The 18,656-nt window shown below is 28.7% G+C and overlaps 1 protein-coding gene across 1 annotated transcript in view; it reads left to right on the top strand.

The window, feature by feature from the left end:
* The window catches only part of LOC111635284 (5'-3' exoribonuclease 1-like), a gene marked incomplete at its 5' end in the record, with an annotated part of 38,886 nt that overhangs the window by 7,919 nt on the left and 12,311 nt on the right, over positions 1-18,656 (top strand). The window contains 3 exons of the mRNA XM_023380206.1: positions 3,653-3,687; positions 5,949-6,117; positions 9,058-9,125. Of these exons, the coding sequence (XP_023235974.1) occupies positions 3,653-3,687; positions 5,949-6,117; positions 9,058-9,125 (272 nt within the window). The remainder of the gene's footprint in view (positions 1-3,652; positions 3,688-5,948; positions 6,118-9,057; positions 9,126-18,656) is intronic.

Below are 18,656 nucleotides of genomic sequence, written 5' to 3'. Positions count from 1 at the left end.
CCCCGATTAACCGTCACATCGGTTAACCGACCGTTCTAGTCGGCAAATTTCAAATGTCCGCTAGTGATGTAGCACTACAATATTTGGCTATGTCTTGGCTACTTTAATATTATTTTTGTTAAATTTTTGCGTGTTTTAGCTGGCAACAGTGGCTCGACCATTGAAGGGAGGCCAGTATTTAAACGAGACTTAATTTTCTAATTATGAGTGGTTGTTTGTTTTGTGAGCAATAAAATAATTTAAAAATAATTTTTAACGATACGATAGAGACGATTATTATTATTTTTTTAAATTTGTTAGGCTTAACATCGATGAAAATTCAATGCGAAGTTGGTTAATAGCGATATATTAATATACTAATTACATGGGATATACTAATAATGTATTTTTTTCATTTTTTTCGGTTATCTGACCAACCTGAGTCCCCAATTGAGTTGGATAATCAATGCTCTACTGTATTCTTGTAATAGAAGGGTTAAAAATAAATTTTTTTTTATAATTTAAGGATTAATATGTTGATTGCTAAGATATTTTTGTCTCAGTATGACTTCAAACATTTAATTGTAAAAAAAAAAATAGAGCTGATTTTTAAAAGAAGGCAATTTCATTTTTACAATACAGTGGTGCCTCGTATAACGTACTTAATTTGTTCCAGGTGCACGTCTGTTAAGTGAAAAGTCCGTTATACAAAACGCATTTTCCCATAGAAATACATGTTAAAACATATAATTCGTTCTGCAGCATAAAATAACCGTACTGTACCATAAAACAATAAAAATGGAGTAGTCACCAATTATGCCGGGTAGTCAGATGTTGTGAGGAGGAGATGGAGGAACACTTTCTTCACACATTCATACAGATACAGACTTTTTACACATTGCAGCAGGTTTCTTTTTATTGTTTTTTAATTGGAGTCAGATTCAGGAGAGGCTATCAGAGCTTGCAGGATTAACTCCTCTTGTTCCATCCTTTGTTTTTTGGCAGTTGGCTTCTTGAAAAACATGTCCAAGGTGGTCTGTTTCTCTCTCTTCTTCAACACTTGTTGGAAATGACGGACAAGGGTGTCATTGTAGAGATCATTGATCCTGTTGGCCTCAGCTGTGTTTGGATAGTGAGTGTTTGTAAACTCCTGAACCTCTCCCCATTTGACAAGGAAGTCCGTGTCAACTTTCACTCCTTCTGATGATTTCTTGCTTTATTAAAATTGAAATCACCTTTGTTTTTTTAGAAGCCATGATTTGCACAACACTTGAATAAATGTAAATACCCTGCACTGAGGTGATGTACTGTACATAATAAACAAGGTAGCAAGCTGAATCCCAACGGGAGCTCTGTACTTCAGATATACTAATAATATATTCTAATAATAGCAGATTGTCATTGGCAACGGCAAAGGAGTGGAAAGATCATTCACACTTATTTGCAGAAAGTCCATTGTTCGCCTCACGTAACTGCCAAATGGAAAGTCCGTTGCTCGCAGCCAGTCCATTGCTCGAGTCACTTAACGGCCAAACAGAAAGTCCATTGTTCGCAGTGTACGTTATACGAGGCACCACTGTAGTTTTATTTTCTTCTTACTTGTTTCAGGAGTTGCCATTATGCCAGGCAATTAAAGCTACTTATTGAGAACAACACCTGTTTATTCTATTTCAAGCATTAATTATTTATTTTTCTCTCTTTTCAATTATATTATACATTTAAGTGAATTTATATTACAAATTGAAATATGTGAAAAATTAGTATGAAAAAATGATTGTACAAAAATGTTATACAAAAATTATATATATTAGCCAAACTATTTGATAATTACCAAACAAGCTGCTAGACTATATCCTAGCTAGATATAATCTGGCAGTTCATTTGGCATTTATCAAATAACTGGTTTTTGGTTATTGATGAGACTGTCTTGTTTATAAAATCGTGCTGCTGTCAATGGCTGCACACCTTAGAGGTATGAAGGAGCACATGTCAGGAGTTGCAATTTGGCACAGAGTATTTGGTGCCCAAATCATGTTCACATAAAAAGAACCAGACTTGTAGGTAGTCAGGGGACCGAGCACCAAGTCAAAATAAAATACAAAATGGCAACACTCTTTCTACAAACAGACATTAGTGCAAGATTTGCATGTGCATTGCTCATTGGGAAGTTGGAAATGTGAATGTTGCGAAATTGAGTTTTTACAAGCAAATCTCTGAAAAAACCCATTTACCTGTCCTGTGTTATTCCTGACATATCTCTGGTTGTGACATGCTGACCTTGGGCGGTTGACCCAAGATATCTCATTTTGGCATCAAAACATTTTTGAAACTAGATGGCACTAGTTGTTGTAATTTTATATTAAAACTAACTTCCGAAATAATTTTTTTTTTGTTTTTACATTTATTAACATATTTATTTTATTTGTGCAAAATAAAAAAAATAATTTTGAACAATACAATAACCGTGATTTATTTTTTTCAAAAACGGGAAAATTTTGTTACACATCAATAAAAATTCAACCTGGGGTGACACTCAACGGAGAGAAATTTCAACATTGGATAGGTTAATTTCACCAGAAATGCCTCATGGATGACCTCATGACCAGGCTGGCGAAGTTTGAATGATTGCACTCAAAACAGCGATACCAAAGAAGATTGGAGAATGAGAACGAGACTCACCATGAGCGTTGAAGTGATCTCGCTTAGTAATGAGTCTCTGAGACATAGTCTCATCCCAAAAATGGCCTTGCTGTTTTACTTGTTTGTATATACATACACAAAAATTATTTTTATCTAAGCAAATAAGGCAATTTAACAAAGACAATAAAAGTCTTCACTTGGCAATAAAAAAAAAAAAAATGATCCTTAGAAAATAGTAAAAAAAAAAAAAAAATAGCAAGTAAAATGTAGAAAATACAAATGAATAAAAGACAATATAATAAAAGTTTAGCTGAATATAAAAGTTTTTTACAGTAAAATCTATATTTGTGGTATTCAAATATATTTTTTATTAGCAACAGATCAAAAGTAAAATTATCTGATTGTGACATTGTAGCAACAGTAAAGAATGTGAAGTCAAGAAATGTTTGTAGTAAAAAGTGATTGGAATTATTAAGCTAATGTAATGTGAAGAAAGTAAACCAGTATAATATTGTTATAAATATGTATTGTCTAAAAAATTAATTTTTAAACCTGTCACTTTTTGAATTCTATTTATTTTTAAACATTCATTTATTGAATATCAGGTGTTAATTTGATAAATTAATATGAATAATAATATACAAAAATACTATTATTCATATTTATTTAATTCTTAATTCTATAATATATATAGTACTGTATATAATATAATTTGATCAAATAGATAAATTGTTAATACAGTTTAAGACTATACAATAATGAATCCTTTGATGTCCTTTCTCACACCTGTAAGAAGGTCTGTAACATTTTGCATAGTGAGGTGGATGAGCAGCCTCTAATAAAAGGTTGACTTCACCGAAAGACAAATGAGTCTTACAGGGTTTCTTTCTGGTGAAGGCACAAATAAAAAATATAATATAAATTTGATAAAATTGCTTGGACTATAATTGTAAAATTAAAGTGTAAAATAAGTTAATTCAAGAATATATTATATTTTTTATATCAAATCTAAAAATTAGTTATAACTTTTCAGATTTAAAAATTATCCTGAACTCTTTTTTCATGTTGGTTAGTAAAATGTTATCATTGTTATTTAGTGTACATATACAAAGTGTTTATAATTAAAGTTCCAGTTTGAAATGGCCATAAAATGAAAACTACTAGACAGAATGTCATCAAACTTGGTAATAGTGTACAGGACGTCATGGGATTTTATTTCCCATGAAAAAAAAAAAAAAGTTCAAAAACTCACCTTCAACAGAAAATAGTGCTGTCTGCAATATTGTTAAATGAAATAAGACATGAAGACATTGTTAAAAATGTTTTTAATCAGTTTTAAAACATGTTACAGAGCATGTTCAATGTGGTGTCCACCATTTTTGATAAGCAAGTTACATCGCATTACTGTATTCTCAACAGTAGCTCTTAGCATATCAGGAGGAATTTAACTTGCTTATCAAAAATGTTGGACACCACATTGAACATGCTCTGTAACATGTTTTAAAACTGATTAAAAACATTTTTAACAATGTCTTCATGTCTTATTTCATTTAACAATATTGCAGACAGCACTATTTTCTGTTGAAGGTGAGTTTTTGAACTTTTTTTTTTTTTTCATGGGAAATAAAATCCCATGACGTCCTGTACACTATTACCAAGTTTGATGACATTCTGTCTAGTAGTTTTCATTTTATGGCCATTTCAAACTGGAACTTTAATTATAAACACTTTGTATATGTACACTAAATAACAATGATAACATTTTACTAACCAACATGAAAAAAGAGTTCAGGATAATTTTTAAATCTGAAAAGTTATAACTAATTTTTAGATTTGATATAAAAAATATAATATATTCTTGAATTAACTTATTTTACACTTTAATTTTACAATTATAGTCCAAGCAATTTTATCAAATTTATATTATATTTTTTATTTGTGCCTTCACCAGAAAGAAACCCTGTAAGACTCATTTGTCTTTCGGTGAAGTCAACCTTTTATTAGAGGCTGCTCATCCACCTCACTATGCAAAATGTTACAGACCTTCTTACAGGTGTGAGAAAGGACATCAAAGGATTCATTATTGTATAGTCTTAAACTGTATTAACAATTTATCTATTTGATCAAATTATATTATATACAGTACTATATATATTATAGAATTAAGAATTAAATAAATATGAATAATAGTATTTTTGTATATTATTATTCATATTAATTTATCAAATTAACACCTGATATTCAATAAATGAATGTTTAAAAATAAATAGAATTCAAAAAGTGACAGGTTTAAAAATTAATTTTTTAGACAATACATATTTATAACAATATTATACTGGTTTACTTTCTTCACATTACATTAGCTTAATAATTCCAATCACTTTTTACTACAAACATTTCTTGACTTCACATTCTTTACTGTTGCTACAATGTCACAATCAGATAATTTTACTTTTGATCTGTTGCTAATAAAAAATATATTTGAATACCACAAATATAGATTTTACTGTAAAAAACTTTTATATTCAGCTAAACTTTTATTATATTGTCTTTTATTCATTTGTATTTTCTACATTTTACTTGCTATTTTTTTTTTTTTTTTACTATTTTCTAAGGATCATTTTTTTTTTTTTTATTGCCAAGTGAAGACTTTTATTGTCTTTGTTAAATTGCCTTATTTGCTTAGATAAAAATAATTTTTGTGTATGTATATACAAACAAGTAAAACAGCAAGGCCATTTTTGGGATGAGACTATGTCTCAGAGACTCATTACTAAGCGAGATCACTTCAACGCTCATGGTGAGTCTCGTTCTCATTCTCCAATCTTCTTTGGTATCGCTGTTTTGAGTGCAATCATTCAAACTTNTCTCATTTAGATAAACCAATAATATAAAACATTAGATTTTACTTATGAAATATGAAATCATATCCCATTACGTCAATTAAATATATGAATACTTTTCAATTGAATTGAAAGTATTCAGTTAGCAAATTTTAAGCTAGAACTCAATATTAACTAATTATTCTAAATTAGGATGCTCAGATGACCATAAAGATATGAATGATAATTTCATGTAAGACAAAGTATTTCCAAAAGTATTGTAAATTATTAAATTAAATCTAAGAATTATTATAAAATGTCATATGTAAAACTAAGAAACATTGTAATGAGAAGGAAAAATTCTATGGTATATTAGCATATAAGATTTAAGATAAATCTAATCTAATTGCCAATAATAACTAGAGAGAGAATTCATTAATAAATTATATATAAAGTGATTTTACTGAATGAAAATATAAACTTTTTTTTTTTTTTTTTTGTTTTCAGAAAACTTTATCTTTTCCATATAATCTGGAAAATATTATTGATGATTGGATCTTAATGGGATTTTTAGTTGGAAATGATTTTATTCCTAATTTACCTTATCTTCATATACAACACGATGCTCTTAGAATTTTATATAAAGTATATATCAAAGTATTGCCAACTTTAGATGGTAATCTTTTATTACTAAAATTATGTTTTTCTTATATTTTAAAATAAGAATATTATAAAATAAGTATATCTGTCAATCTTTTTAGATAGAAAAGATTGACAGATATATGTTAGTTTATGCTTGTTATTTTTATGAGTGAATATCTTTACTTTGTGTTAAATACATATTTAACAGTTATTACTTGCTTTTATTCATGTATGATCTTTAATAGATTTCACCTAAATAGATGTACAACAACAGGATTATTTTTATTCTTATGAAGATATAATTAAGGGCATATAAAGGTTGTACAAGTTTTTTATCTTGAGACTAGTGTTGCCACCTGTTCAAAATCACTGACCTGCTCAGCAGGTCAGTGATTTTGAACAGGTCGTCAGGAACTTCTGTTCGAACAAACCTGCTCAGCAGGTCAGGTTTGTTCGAACAGAAGTTCCTGACGCATGCGCAATGTCATTTTACAATGTGAAGAATAATGTGCATGCCGATTCTAAATCAGTTACAGTTAGGGACTAGGGACTTGTGTAGGAGTAACATGAGTAACCTAAATTAAGAAAGAACAGGTACAGATGACTTAGCTTTATTGGATATTGGAGATGTGTATGATTGTACGTACATGCAAAAAGAAAGAAAAAAGGTCAACAGGTTGTGCGCCACATGTCGGCATAAACAGACTAAAGTGGCAGAATTGCAGATGAGTTTCAGTGAGTGTGAGTTCTTTCGCTGTTAAAATAGTGTAAATTTGTAAAAATATTTGCAAGAACTTTGCTTCATTGTAATTTCACAATTTCTACAAAATTCCTGGACTGTCCAGGTGAAAACCAGATACTTGAGACTAAATGCACTTTAATATATTGAATTACTCCTGATTGATTGCATGAATGTAAATCTTTGGGATAAACTGAAACAAAAACAGATGCTGAAAACAAAATCACTTCCTACTTCCCACTATTACTAGTGCAACTTAACAAATTTTTTACCTGTGTATTTAGAAAAAATTCTTGTATTACAAATTTCTTTTATTTGGATATTGTGATTGGTACTAAAGAACATCTTTTGTTCTAACAGTTTTTTGGATACTGACAATGGATGTATTTCAATTGCTAAAAAATTAGATGTCTGAATTTTTTGTTTAGTTTTTGGAAACTAATTTAATAAATATAGAAAGCAGACTTGCATTAGTCTTCTGAAAGAAATTTATATGTTAGGCTCAAAGAACGAAAATGCTCATTGAGCGAAAAAAGTCCACAATGCGTTGTAGTCACTTTAACTCTTAGGGTATTTTTTCCCTGCATGGAATTGCACTTGGAAAATCCCTAATTAATTGATTTTTTATATTAGCTAATTATTTTCACTCAAACGCGAATCTGACATCCAAAAAAATTGCCAGGAAATAATTGCTACAAAATAAATACACCCCCCCAAAAAGTGTTTTCACAGAAAAACTATATAAAAAATTAAAAATAATTTAAAATGAATGCTTTTATTTGAAAAATATAGATGCATGGATTGTTATTCTTTCGTTTAATAAGGCATGAAATTTCACACATTCAGTCTACATTGTTTACAAACTGGTTGACCTCAAGAAAGCTGGTCTCAGCTTTCCCAGGTAGTTCTCAGGGTAATACTGGTTTAAAGCAGGAGGGGAGCTAACTTATCGCATCTATTCAAATATAACAAAAAATTTTCACTTTTTATGCTATTAAAATACAGGGGAACTGAAAAATTTATGGGACTACTGAAATTCTACTGAATAAAAACCAAAAAAAACCTGCTGATGTCATAGAAAACATCCAATAGTATTTTAAAAAATTTTACCAAAGTCAAAATGGTCAAATAGAAGTTTAGAACAATTTAATTAATTTGATAAAAAAAAAAACTCTCATAAAAACAATAGCGCAATTAATTACCTAATTAATAAATTGATTTTACGGCAAAAATAATTAATTAAATTTGCATAGGTGATAGATAATGATGTATATATGCTGATCCATACATTTTTCAAAAAGTTATAAGTNAAAAAAACCTGCTGATGTCATAGAAAACATCCAATAGTATTTTAAAAAATTTTACCAAAGTCAAAATGGTCAAATAGAAGTTTAGAACAATTAATTTAATAAAAAACTCCCATAAAAAATAATAGCGCTATTAATTTGCTAATTAATAAATCGTCATAAAAAATTTTACGGCAAAAATAATTAATTAAATTTGCATAGGTGATAGATAATGATGTATATATGCTGATCCATACATTTTTCAAAAAGTTATAAGTTCAGGCCCTTTTTTTGAGGCCCGTTAAGGTCCTTGCCTGAGATAATTCAGGTTTTGAACTGCAGATCATCACGCACAGCCCAAGTTATCTCAGGTTAAGAACTGAAGGGGTTAAGAAAAGCAATAACGAATTATAAATATTAGCTGATGCAACCATTATAGAGGGTGATATGACACAGTTGTTTGTAACTTTAAAATATGGGTTTTAGCCTCAAAACATTTTTATTCACAATTTTAATGCTGAACAACATTAGTTCTACAAGTTTTCCTAGAAATTTAATTTTCATACTTAAAAAAATTTCAAAGAAATAAAATGTATGGAGAAAAATACACTTTTGGTTTGCTTAAAAGTGCTAAAGGTCAAACTACATGTACTAGTAGATGCTTGATGTACTCTACTTGATGGCATAAAAATCAGCTGCTAAAGTTAAAAACTACTGTGCAATGGATTTATTATGGTTAAAAGCCACCACAAGTTCTGGATGTTAACTAATAACGAGGTGATGATAAGAAAATAAAACTTTTTTTTTCATGAGATAATTAATTTTTGACATATAGAGTAACTAATAACATAAATAATTATAACTACTTAGTTGAAGAATAAAAAATATTATTTTCATATTAAATTTTAAATTGTAAATAATTTTTATTTTACTCATATATATTTAATAGGTTATATAAATGAAAATGGAAAACTTAATTTACAGAGATTTGAAAAATATTTAAAAGAATTATCACAGGTAAATATTTTGATTTATTAAAACTATAAATAAAACTTTCAGTAATAATTAAAATTTACCTTTATATTAAATTTAAATACCTATCACTTAATCTTCAAGGAAACAATATTGTCAGTTATAATTGTCATTTGTAATGTATGAAATTTGCAATTAAAGTATAGAGTCTCAAGACTTTCATTCCAACAGAGAATAATTTTTTCAGTTTTAGTGGTTTTTGAATGTCAGGATCTTGCTAAACATACTATATATAATATATATAATAAAAAATGTCATATGGGTATATATAAAGGATGATTTGTTTACACCATATATTTATCGCTATCACAATATTATTTAATACTAGTGGACATTTCTTGTTATAGAAGGATAACAATTATCAGAATTTTTGTTGTATTTGAGAGAAATAGTTCCACAAAATGAGAAACATAAGTGATGTTTATTGCCAATAACCTTAGTATTTTCTCTGGATTCTTGCAAGAATTTGATGGTGTTTCATCTTTGTTTATTTCTGGCACAATTGTGTCAGACTTTTGTCTTTTTTACATCATTAAGAATTTCATAAACAATAAACAAACTTAATTGAAGAAAATTTTAATAACTTTACCAATTATGGACACCCAGATCTTCAAAATGATACATAAACTTATAAAAGATATATCACAGGATATATTTAAATTATTAGTCTTGTACCTTTGTCATATCGGCAAGCAAGTAGAAATTTTGTTTATTATTTTATCAATGAAAAGTTAATTACGAAAACTTATATGATTGAACATTTCATTTTTTTACTTTTATTTACAATCTGCTTATTTATACAAACAATATTTTTGTGTTGAATTATTATTTGAATTTTAAAAAAATATTTTAATTAATACTACATTCATTAATAAATGAAATGGCCAAGGACAATAACAATTGTGATTGTGATACCACCTGGAATTTTTTAAACATTTTTACATAATGAGGCAGATGAGTAGCCTCAAATAAAAGATTGACTCTGCATATAAAGACAGTTGTGTTCCTGAGTTATTGAAGTAGGACAAGATATGAAGATTTTGTGTCTTCTGATTTGTGAATATTTTTTATATTTATTATTTGAATTCTTATTTTTTTGTTAAGTAATAAATTTTAATTTTATTTCTGCCAAATAGCTCTTGATCTGAAGTCTCTATTTGGCAAGGAAACAGCCTGTTTTTCACTGTAAATTGGAATTTGGAAATACAGCTCTCCCTTGATATTCTGATGTTTTTTAATTAATCTGACATGCTCAGTTGTCTGATGCACCTCCCGTCAAGGTACCCATCCCTGTTATGTGTCTGCTTGCACAGAAGCATGTCACGATGTGAATCTCCCCATCCAATTCTTACACGATGACACACATTTCATGTGTTTTCTGTGAGCAGTTCTGTTCGAACAGTTGGAGTAGGGAATATTGTAAGCTACTGCTAGCAAAACAATGCAAAATATGTAATTATTTTCGGTAATCTGGACACTTTTGGTAATCCAACACCTTTTTGGTCCCATACCTGTTGGATTATTAAGGGAGAACTGTATTCATATTTATAATTCAAAATTAAATCATCATAACAAAAAAATTACAAAAATACATTTTAAAGAATAAAGTGCTGAAAAGTGCAAATAACGTTATATGAATAGTGAGCTATTACAGTAAATTATGCCAACTAATAAATATTTTGCTGAAACAGAATGCTAACATAAATAATTAAATAACAAAATACTTTACTAAATAGTCAATTGAAATTAATGTTCTGTGAATCAAATTTCTTTCATATATAAAATATTTTCAGAGATCTATTTCCACATTCACTTCACATCCAATGATATTTATTATTGCTAAAAAGTTAGAAAGAATATCTATGTGACAACTGATATTTCCTTGTACAGTTGTTAACAAATACAGTAAGCATCATGTATTAATTGAGATTTTATTATTTTAGAAATAAAAAACTTATATGCATATGTACTTATACACATGTCTCATATATTGTATTTATCTGTATATTAACCCTTTTTAAATCATATATTGGCATCTCAAGATTGGGATAGTTTTCAAGGATAATAATAATAATAATAATAACAACAACAACAACATACCGATTATGCCCTGTGCTGAAATAAATGTACACGACATTTGCTATGCTGTGAACAGAACACATAACTGGAAGACACCTTGTGTAGACAATTTCTGGTACAAAAAAATTTACATTACTGCACCAGGAACTAGCCAAACATCTAATGCACATCATCATCACAAGACATGTCAAAATTTTATACTCAGGGCATCACCTACATAAAACCTAAAAAAAAACAATACCACAGACCCACAATACAGACCAATACATGTCTTCCAACACTCTACATATTATTGACATCCTGCATTGCAAACAAAATATACAAACATGTTGAAGAACACAGCATTCTTCCAGAACAACAAAAAGGTTGCCATAGAAATCACAGTGGATGCAAAGAACGGTTAGTTATAGATTCAGTCATTCTACGGCAAGCAAACAACACAGAAACATACACATAGCTATATAGACTACAGAAAAGCGTTTGACGGTGTTCCTTGGCTGCTACATATTCTACATATGTACAAAATACATCCATCACTCATTGCATTCTTTCAAAACACTATGCAGCACTAGAGAACAACACTACATCTCAAGGTTAGTAACACTTCCATACAAACAAGCCAAATATTCATTAGGCAAAGAATTTTTCAAGGAGATTCTTCGAGTCCGCTCTGGTTCTGCGTAGCCCTGAATCCATTATCCAACATGTTAAACAACACGCTATATGGTTACAATATCAGACAAGAAAAAACAACACAGTTTACACTGTCACATCTCATGTACTGTACATAGACAACATAAAACTTTATGCATCCACACAAAAACAACTTCATCAACACTTACTAAACATAAACAACATCATCCTAAATCTGCTATAGAAAGATTAACCCTTCCATGTAAAGTTTTCGGACGTGGCCTGATTGACATAGTTAACCTTCACTACAAACAAATACAGTCACTGCAAGTGTTTTTCTACAGGAAACAAGAAACATCACAATTACATAAAGCAGTAACTCTAGCAGACTCAAACAACACACCATTAAACTTACACTCACATCATACAGACTTGACACAACATATAAAAAGCATAGACAGCATTAAGCAATCGTGGGCTCAAAAGGCACTCCATGGCAGGCATCCTTATGACCTGGCCCAGGATTTTGTTGACAAAACTGTGTCAAACAGCTGGTTAGATCCAGGATGCCTCTTTGGGGAGACAGAAGGATTCATGATTGCCATACAGGATCAGNAATTTGATAAAATTGCTTGGACTATAATTGTAAAATTAAAGTGTAAAATAAGTTAATTCAAGAATATATTATATTTTTTATATCAAATCTAAAAATTAGTTATAACTTTTCAGATTTAAAAATTATCCTGAACTCTTTTTTCATGTTGGTTAGTAAAATGTTATCATTGTTATTTAGTGTACATATACAAAGTGTTTATAATTAAAGTTCCAGTTTGAAATGGCCATAAAATGAAAACTACTAGACAGAATGTCATCAAACTTGGTAATAGTGTACAGGACGTCATGGGATTTTATTTCCCATGAAAAAAAAAAAAAAGTTCAAAAACTCACCTTCAACAGAAAATAGTGCTGTCTGCAATATTGTTAAATGAAATAAGACATGAAGACATTGTTAAAAATGTTTTTAATCAGTTTTAAAACATGTTACAGAGCATGTTCAATGTGGTGTCCACCATTTTTGATAAGCAAGTTACATCGCATTACTGTATTCTCAACAGTAGCTCTTAGCATATCAGGAGGAATTTAACTTGCTTATCAAAAATGTTGGACACCACATTGAACATGCTCTGTAACATGTTTTAAAACTGATTAAAAACATTTTTAACGATGTCTTCATGTCTTATTTTGTTTAACAATATTGCAGACAGCACTATTTCTTGTTGGTGGTGAGTTTTTGAACTATTTTTTTTTTCATGAGAAATAAAATCCCATGACATCCTGTACACTATTACCAAGTTTGATAACATTCTGTCCCATAGTTTTCACTTTATGGCCATTTCAAAGTGGAACTTTAATTATAAACACCCTGTATATGTACAGTACATACACTAAATAACAATAAACAATGAATTTTTTTTGATTTCAATCATGATATATATATTTTTAATTGTTAGAAGTAGTTATACATAGCATATTTTTTTATTTCTTAGAGTTGTTCCAGAACATACAAGTTTTCATTTGCTTCACTTGTCTTTAATGAGAGAGTATCTAGATTTTGAATTTTCAGCTTTAAAAGTAAGAAATTATATTTTAATATTTTTTAATGTAAATATTAATTCATTAACCTATGTTAAGTACCATAACAAACATATAGTTTTGGTACCACAAATAGAAATTATTGAACATCCATTAACCTAATTTTTTGATCAAGGGCAAACAATATGCCAGATTATATCAGACTATGTTATATAGTCCAATATAATTAGCAATTATTGTTGTTTACTTTTAACTTTTTTTTTTCTCCATTTTACAATATTTACAATCATAAAATCTATTTGTTAATTGATTATTGTTAAGGTTATTAAATGGCACAAAGTTATTAAATTTCAAATAAATTCCAAAATTTTAGCATGTTTTTATTTAATTTATTGAAATAATTCATTAAAAAAATATTATTATTTATATATTTTCACTACACTTACCAATGATTTTATTGTGATTACCACACAAATGTAGTTATTTCATTTGTTGCATTGGCTACTTTTTGGTGGTCTTTATTTCTGAGATATGGGGACTAAAAGTCTTGTTTTCTAGTTGTACTTTACATGCTGGAACTTGACTATCTATTTTACTTTCATAGTAAGATATTCTTGAACAATGTGTATCTGACAATGCTTGATAATATGTGAATCCATTCAATTGAAAAGATCATACAATAGTAAGAAACTAATCAGTTATACCAGAACAAAATCACAATTAGTTCCACATTGCAGAAGTAATGACTCACATGAGTAATTAATACCTACTTCTAGTTTTATTCTAACAAAAAACATAAAATCCAATTTATATACTATGTAATATGAAAAGTGTGAGATCCAAAAGGAGGAGAAGGCAGTTTCAAAGAAAAATTAGCGAGAAAATAATATTTTAAACTTCAACAAAATTTTGAAAAATGGATGTCAAAAGAAACTTTTGATTTTAGAAAGGAAGTTGATTTCCTTTCCTACGGCCGACTCACGAGATGAGTAAAAAATGCGGCCTTTGCACATGCTATTTGGCCGTCAGAGAAGGCTGATATAAAAGACATTTTCTTGCCATTCAGGCAGTCCATCGAAAGAGGTATTGCCACATGAGGGCAGTCTTTCGAAAGAGGTATTGCCACACAACTCCTGGCAAGTCACTGAAAGAATTAGCCATACGATATAGATGGAGAAACTCATTAGTGAGAGAACGCTATTCAGAGAGCCTGTCATAAGAGTCCGTCAAGTGAAAGTCATACTACAGAGTTCTCCACATGGTGTATAGAGTCCGTTACATGAGGAGATCGTCATAAGAAAAGTTATTCATACAAAGAAATTGCCATATAAAATATAAGAAGAAGAATGTCTACAAATAAGAAGATCCTCATACATTGAAATATTGAATGAACTGGGAAGGTAACATATAACCACATTCCACTCGATTGTAAACTCTCTCTCGTTAGGTTTAACATAGGATGTTTAGGTTTAATTTAGTTCTTAGTGACTTAGGTTTAAGTACGATTTGTTATTAATTCATTTGTATGCATTTAATATTTTTGATTTATTAAATGTTTTGGTTTATTTTATAAATATGGCCTGGTTAATGTTAGATATTCACACTTATTCCTATTCAAGTTACTTGCATTCCTCATACTCGAAACTCTGATATTACGCATGTTAATCCGCGTGTAAGAAAACTGATTAACTGGTGTCAACATCCTGATGTGGATTGGACTTCACAGTCTATATCCTTATTTACTTTAAAGCTCTCCTTAAAAATTTAGAGATCGAATCTTGTGATTTTGTGCCGATTAAGTGATACTCCAGTTTAGTACCCCCAGCTTATCTCACGAAAAGTACCATGGGGCCTATAAGACTTCAAACATAAAATCTGTAAAATATCCTAAACAATAAAGAAATGCAAGTTTTCGTTTATTAGTATACACAGTATTTTAAAGTAGCAAAAGAAAATTCTTAAAGTGATAAAGCTGAAAAAGTAACCATTTCCATGTTATAAAAATTTTAAAAGTGTCTGGGGTCAAAAAGATTCCATGGTGCCTGACACAGGAATCATTTCTCTAATCATTTAATTTTAATATATAAAATTATTATTTATATTTATGTTTTTATGTATTATTGTATTTTTAAATTACTAAGACGAATATATTTGCTTTAGAATATCAAACTAGGAAAAACACAAATTTTCTTAATATTTTTAAATTTTGCTTTATACAGACACAGCAAAGTGACTCTTTTCAAACAGTTGGCAGATTATTTATCTCTTTATTCAGTTGGGATGCTAATTACAAGTCGCATTAGCCTCTCCTCAGCCAATGAAACATAAAAATCAAACATGAGAAAATTTACATATACATATGCGAATTAAACTTTCCATAGAAAGACTACTTTAATTTGCATATGTATATGTAAATTTTCTCATGTTTGATTTTTATGTTTAGTTGACTGAGGAGGAGCTAATGCCCGAATTGTGACTTGTAATTAGCATCCCAACTGAATAAAGAGATGAATAATCTGCCAAGTATTTGAAAGGAGTCACTTTGTTGTGTACAGACACAACAAAGTGATTCCTTTGTATAAAGCAAAGTAAATTAACAACACGATTTCATCAGAATCCAAAAAAAAATTTTTAATTTATTCTTAAATCACTTTCCAGAGTAATTTATAAATATATAGTCTTTCAAAAGTAATTGATATTTTATAATGTCTAAAATTTTATCAATTACTAATAATTTCTATAAAAATAAATCTATTTATCTTTTAAAAAATATGATTTATTTGTGAACTTTGCATTCATAATGAAGGTTATATTTATCATTCACTTTCCAAACAATCAAGAGTCTCTCTTTTTAAAGTTTTAAACAACAACATTATTTATGTCTGCCAAAATTAATGTTATGTTTGATTTGATGTGGTTGTTTTTTAACTGCTAAGTAAAAGCATGCATACATACTTAAAAAAGTATTCTTTTTTTCATTAAACCTATAATAGAAATTTGGTACTCTTACATGCCAATTTAAAATAATTTGATTATTAATGGTTTTTTAATTTTTTTATTCTTTTATCTTTATTACTCATCTGGCATTATTTAATAATTAATAAAATCATATCTTTAAATGTTTATTTGATCATTCATTGTCAGATTTTAAACTCTAAAAAGATAAAATGGTGTGTGATATTTAAACAAAATTAAAAATATTATGGTTGTTTTACACAGGGATTACATGTCAGAAGTACTGCATAAAATGAAATTTTGTGTAAATTTGTGTTCTCAAGTAATACCAATTGATTGCCTAGACACTTAGGTAACCATTTACAATTATTAAAAAAAATTAAAATGTGTTTAACTTGCATCTTAGGGTGTATTATCTTGCAGATACATGACATTTGTTTTTTTTGAATTTCTCAAAAATAAATAACAGTTAAACTGCAGGCTTTGTAGTATTCTTCAACTGATATGTTCTTAAGTGATCCCAATGGTTTCAAGTTTATAATCCTTTTTTCAGAGAAATTTTATGAAAAACAATATCTTAAGACCAACTGCAGCAAGTTCTCTTGCAGTGTGAGAGCACTGTACTCTCGCAATTGTTATGTGCAACAATTATATTTCAATAAAATAACAATGTTGAATATTTAACCTTTACCACAATGCTGCACATTCTATCTTTTTCTCCTGGTTTCAATGACTGGACCAATCTCAATTCATTTCAAATAAGTCATTGCGGCTTTTTTGACAATGTGATTTTCTCGCTTTAGTGTTATTGTCTGGCTGTCTCATGATCAGAACATGATAAGAAATTTAATACTTTTAATTTTGCAACAATTAAAATTTACGTTTGTTAAGTAGAATACCATTTTATAATTGTGACTTGTAACTGTAATTGCATTAATTTGCTTTATGTATCCCGTACACACACTGCACCAAGCAAGTTCTTAAAACATGCCTAAAGAGGAGTTAAAACATCTTAATTATGTTTTTGCTATAATAAGTAAATAATGTTTTAGTTTGATGTTTTTGAATATACAGAGTAAATTTTTATTATACCAGATTGATTTGCATGTATATTTCTCAAGCAGTATATTCACTATAGTGAGTAAGTATAGTATTTAGTAGTTCTCTGTGTTTGGAATGGAGCTGGAGAAGCAAGTTTGCTGATGATTTGGTGAAAAGTTTGATGATATGGTTATCCTTTAGAACATAGTGATAGAAATTTGTTGCTTGTTTCATTTCAATTCTTTGAACATAGTTGTGTATAGTGTTAAATTATCATCATCATTGAATTTCATTACACAAATAAGATTGTTGTCATATTTACAAAGAAGTCTGCAAAGCATTTGGTATCTTGCATTGCTTACATGAGATTTTCTACATTGAGTTTCATCTCTTGGAATTGTGTATCATTAACTTCATCATCTTCAGAATTTGAACAAAAGAGCTCTTCCAGATCATCATCTATAAATACTGTTATCTGCCCATCAATCAAGTCCTCAATGCCCTCTTTTTCTAACTCCTGAATTTCCATGCCATCAAAGTCTGTCTTTTGGGCAGACTTTGTCTTCATTTTTAAAAAATAATATAATCTCCATTGGATGAAAATTTACAGGTTTTATTTTTCTTTTTCATTACTTCCACTCAGGTTATTTTTGATAAATTATGAATTAATAATTAATCAATGTTTATGTTTTGTTATAATTTTTATGTTCTGTTTAATTAAAGTATTTTATACAATCTGTTTGCTATTTAGAATTCAATTAAAATGTGATTTTTACAGTTAAAAAAATAAATATTATAATATACTGTATATATATTTTAATTAAATATACTACATATAATTTTTGATATTTCCCATTCCTAATGCAAATTTGATGTTTTCATAATCCATCATATTCTTTGCTTTATAATGACCAGGTTAAAATACAATATGGCTGCTGGCATTTACCTCCGAATAGTGGACAAACTTCTTGGTCCCGATGGTGTCTGCTATTTGGAGGTTATACTGTATATTAAAAATACTTAAAAAATACATTAAAAAATATATGTGTATATTTATGTATTTATATTTATAAGTTGATTACATATATTAACAATTAAAATTTGAAGAATTAACATTATTTATTCTATTTAATGATAACAATATAAGAAGGTATAATATTAAAATATGAGATTTAAAATGATTGTTTTTTTTTTTTTTTTTTTTTTTCATTTCCT

The sequence above is a fragment of the Centruroides sculpturatus genome, unplaced genomic scaffold (assembly GCF_000671375.1).
Source record: "Centruroides sculpturatus isolate CEXI.00-Female unplaced genomic scaffold, Cexi_2.0 scaffold898, whole genome shotgun sequence".
Classification (NCBI taxonomy): domain Eukaryota; kingdom Metazoa; phylum Arthropoda; class Arachnida; order Scorpiones; family Buthidae; genus Centruroides; species Centruroides sculpturatus.
The sequence above is the reverse complement of the archived record's forward strand: the minus strand, read 5'-3'. Positions and strand labels throughout refer to the sequence as shown.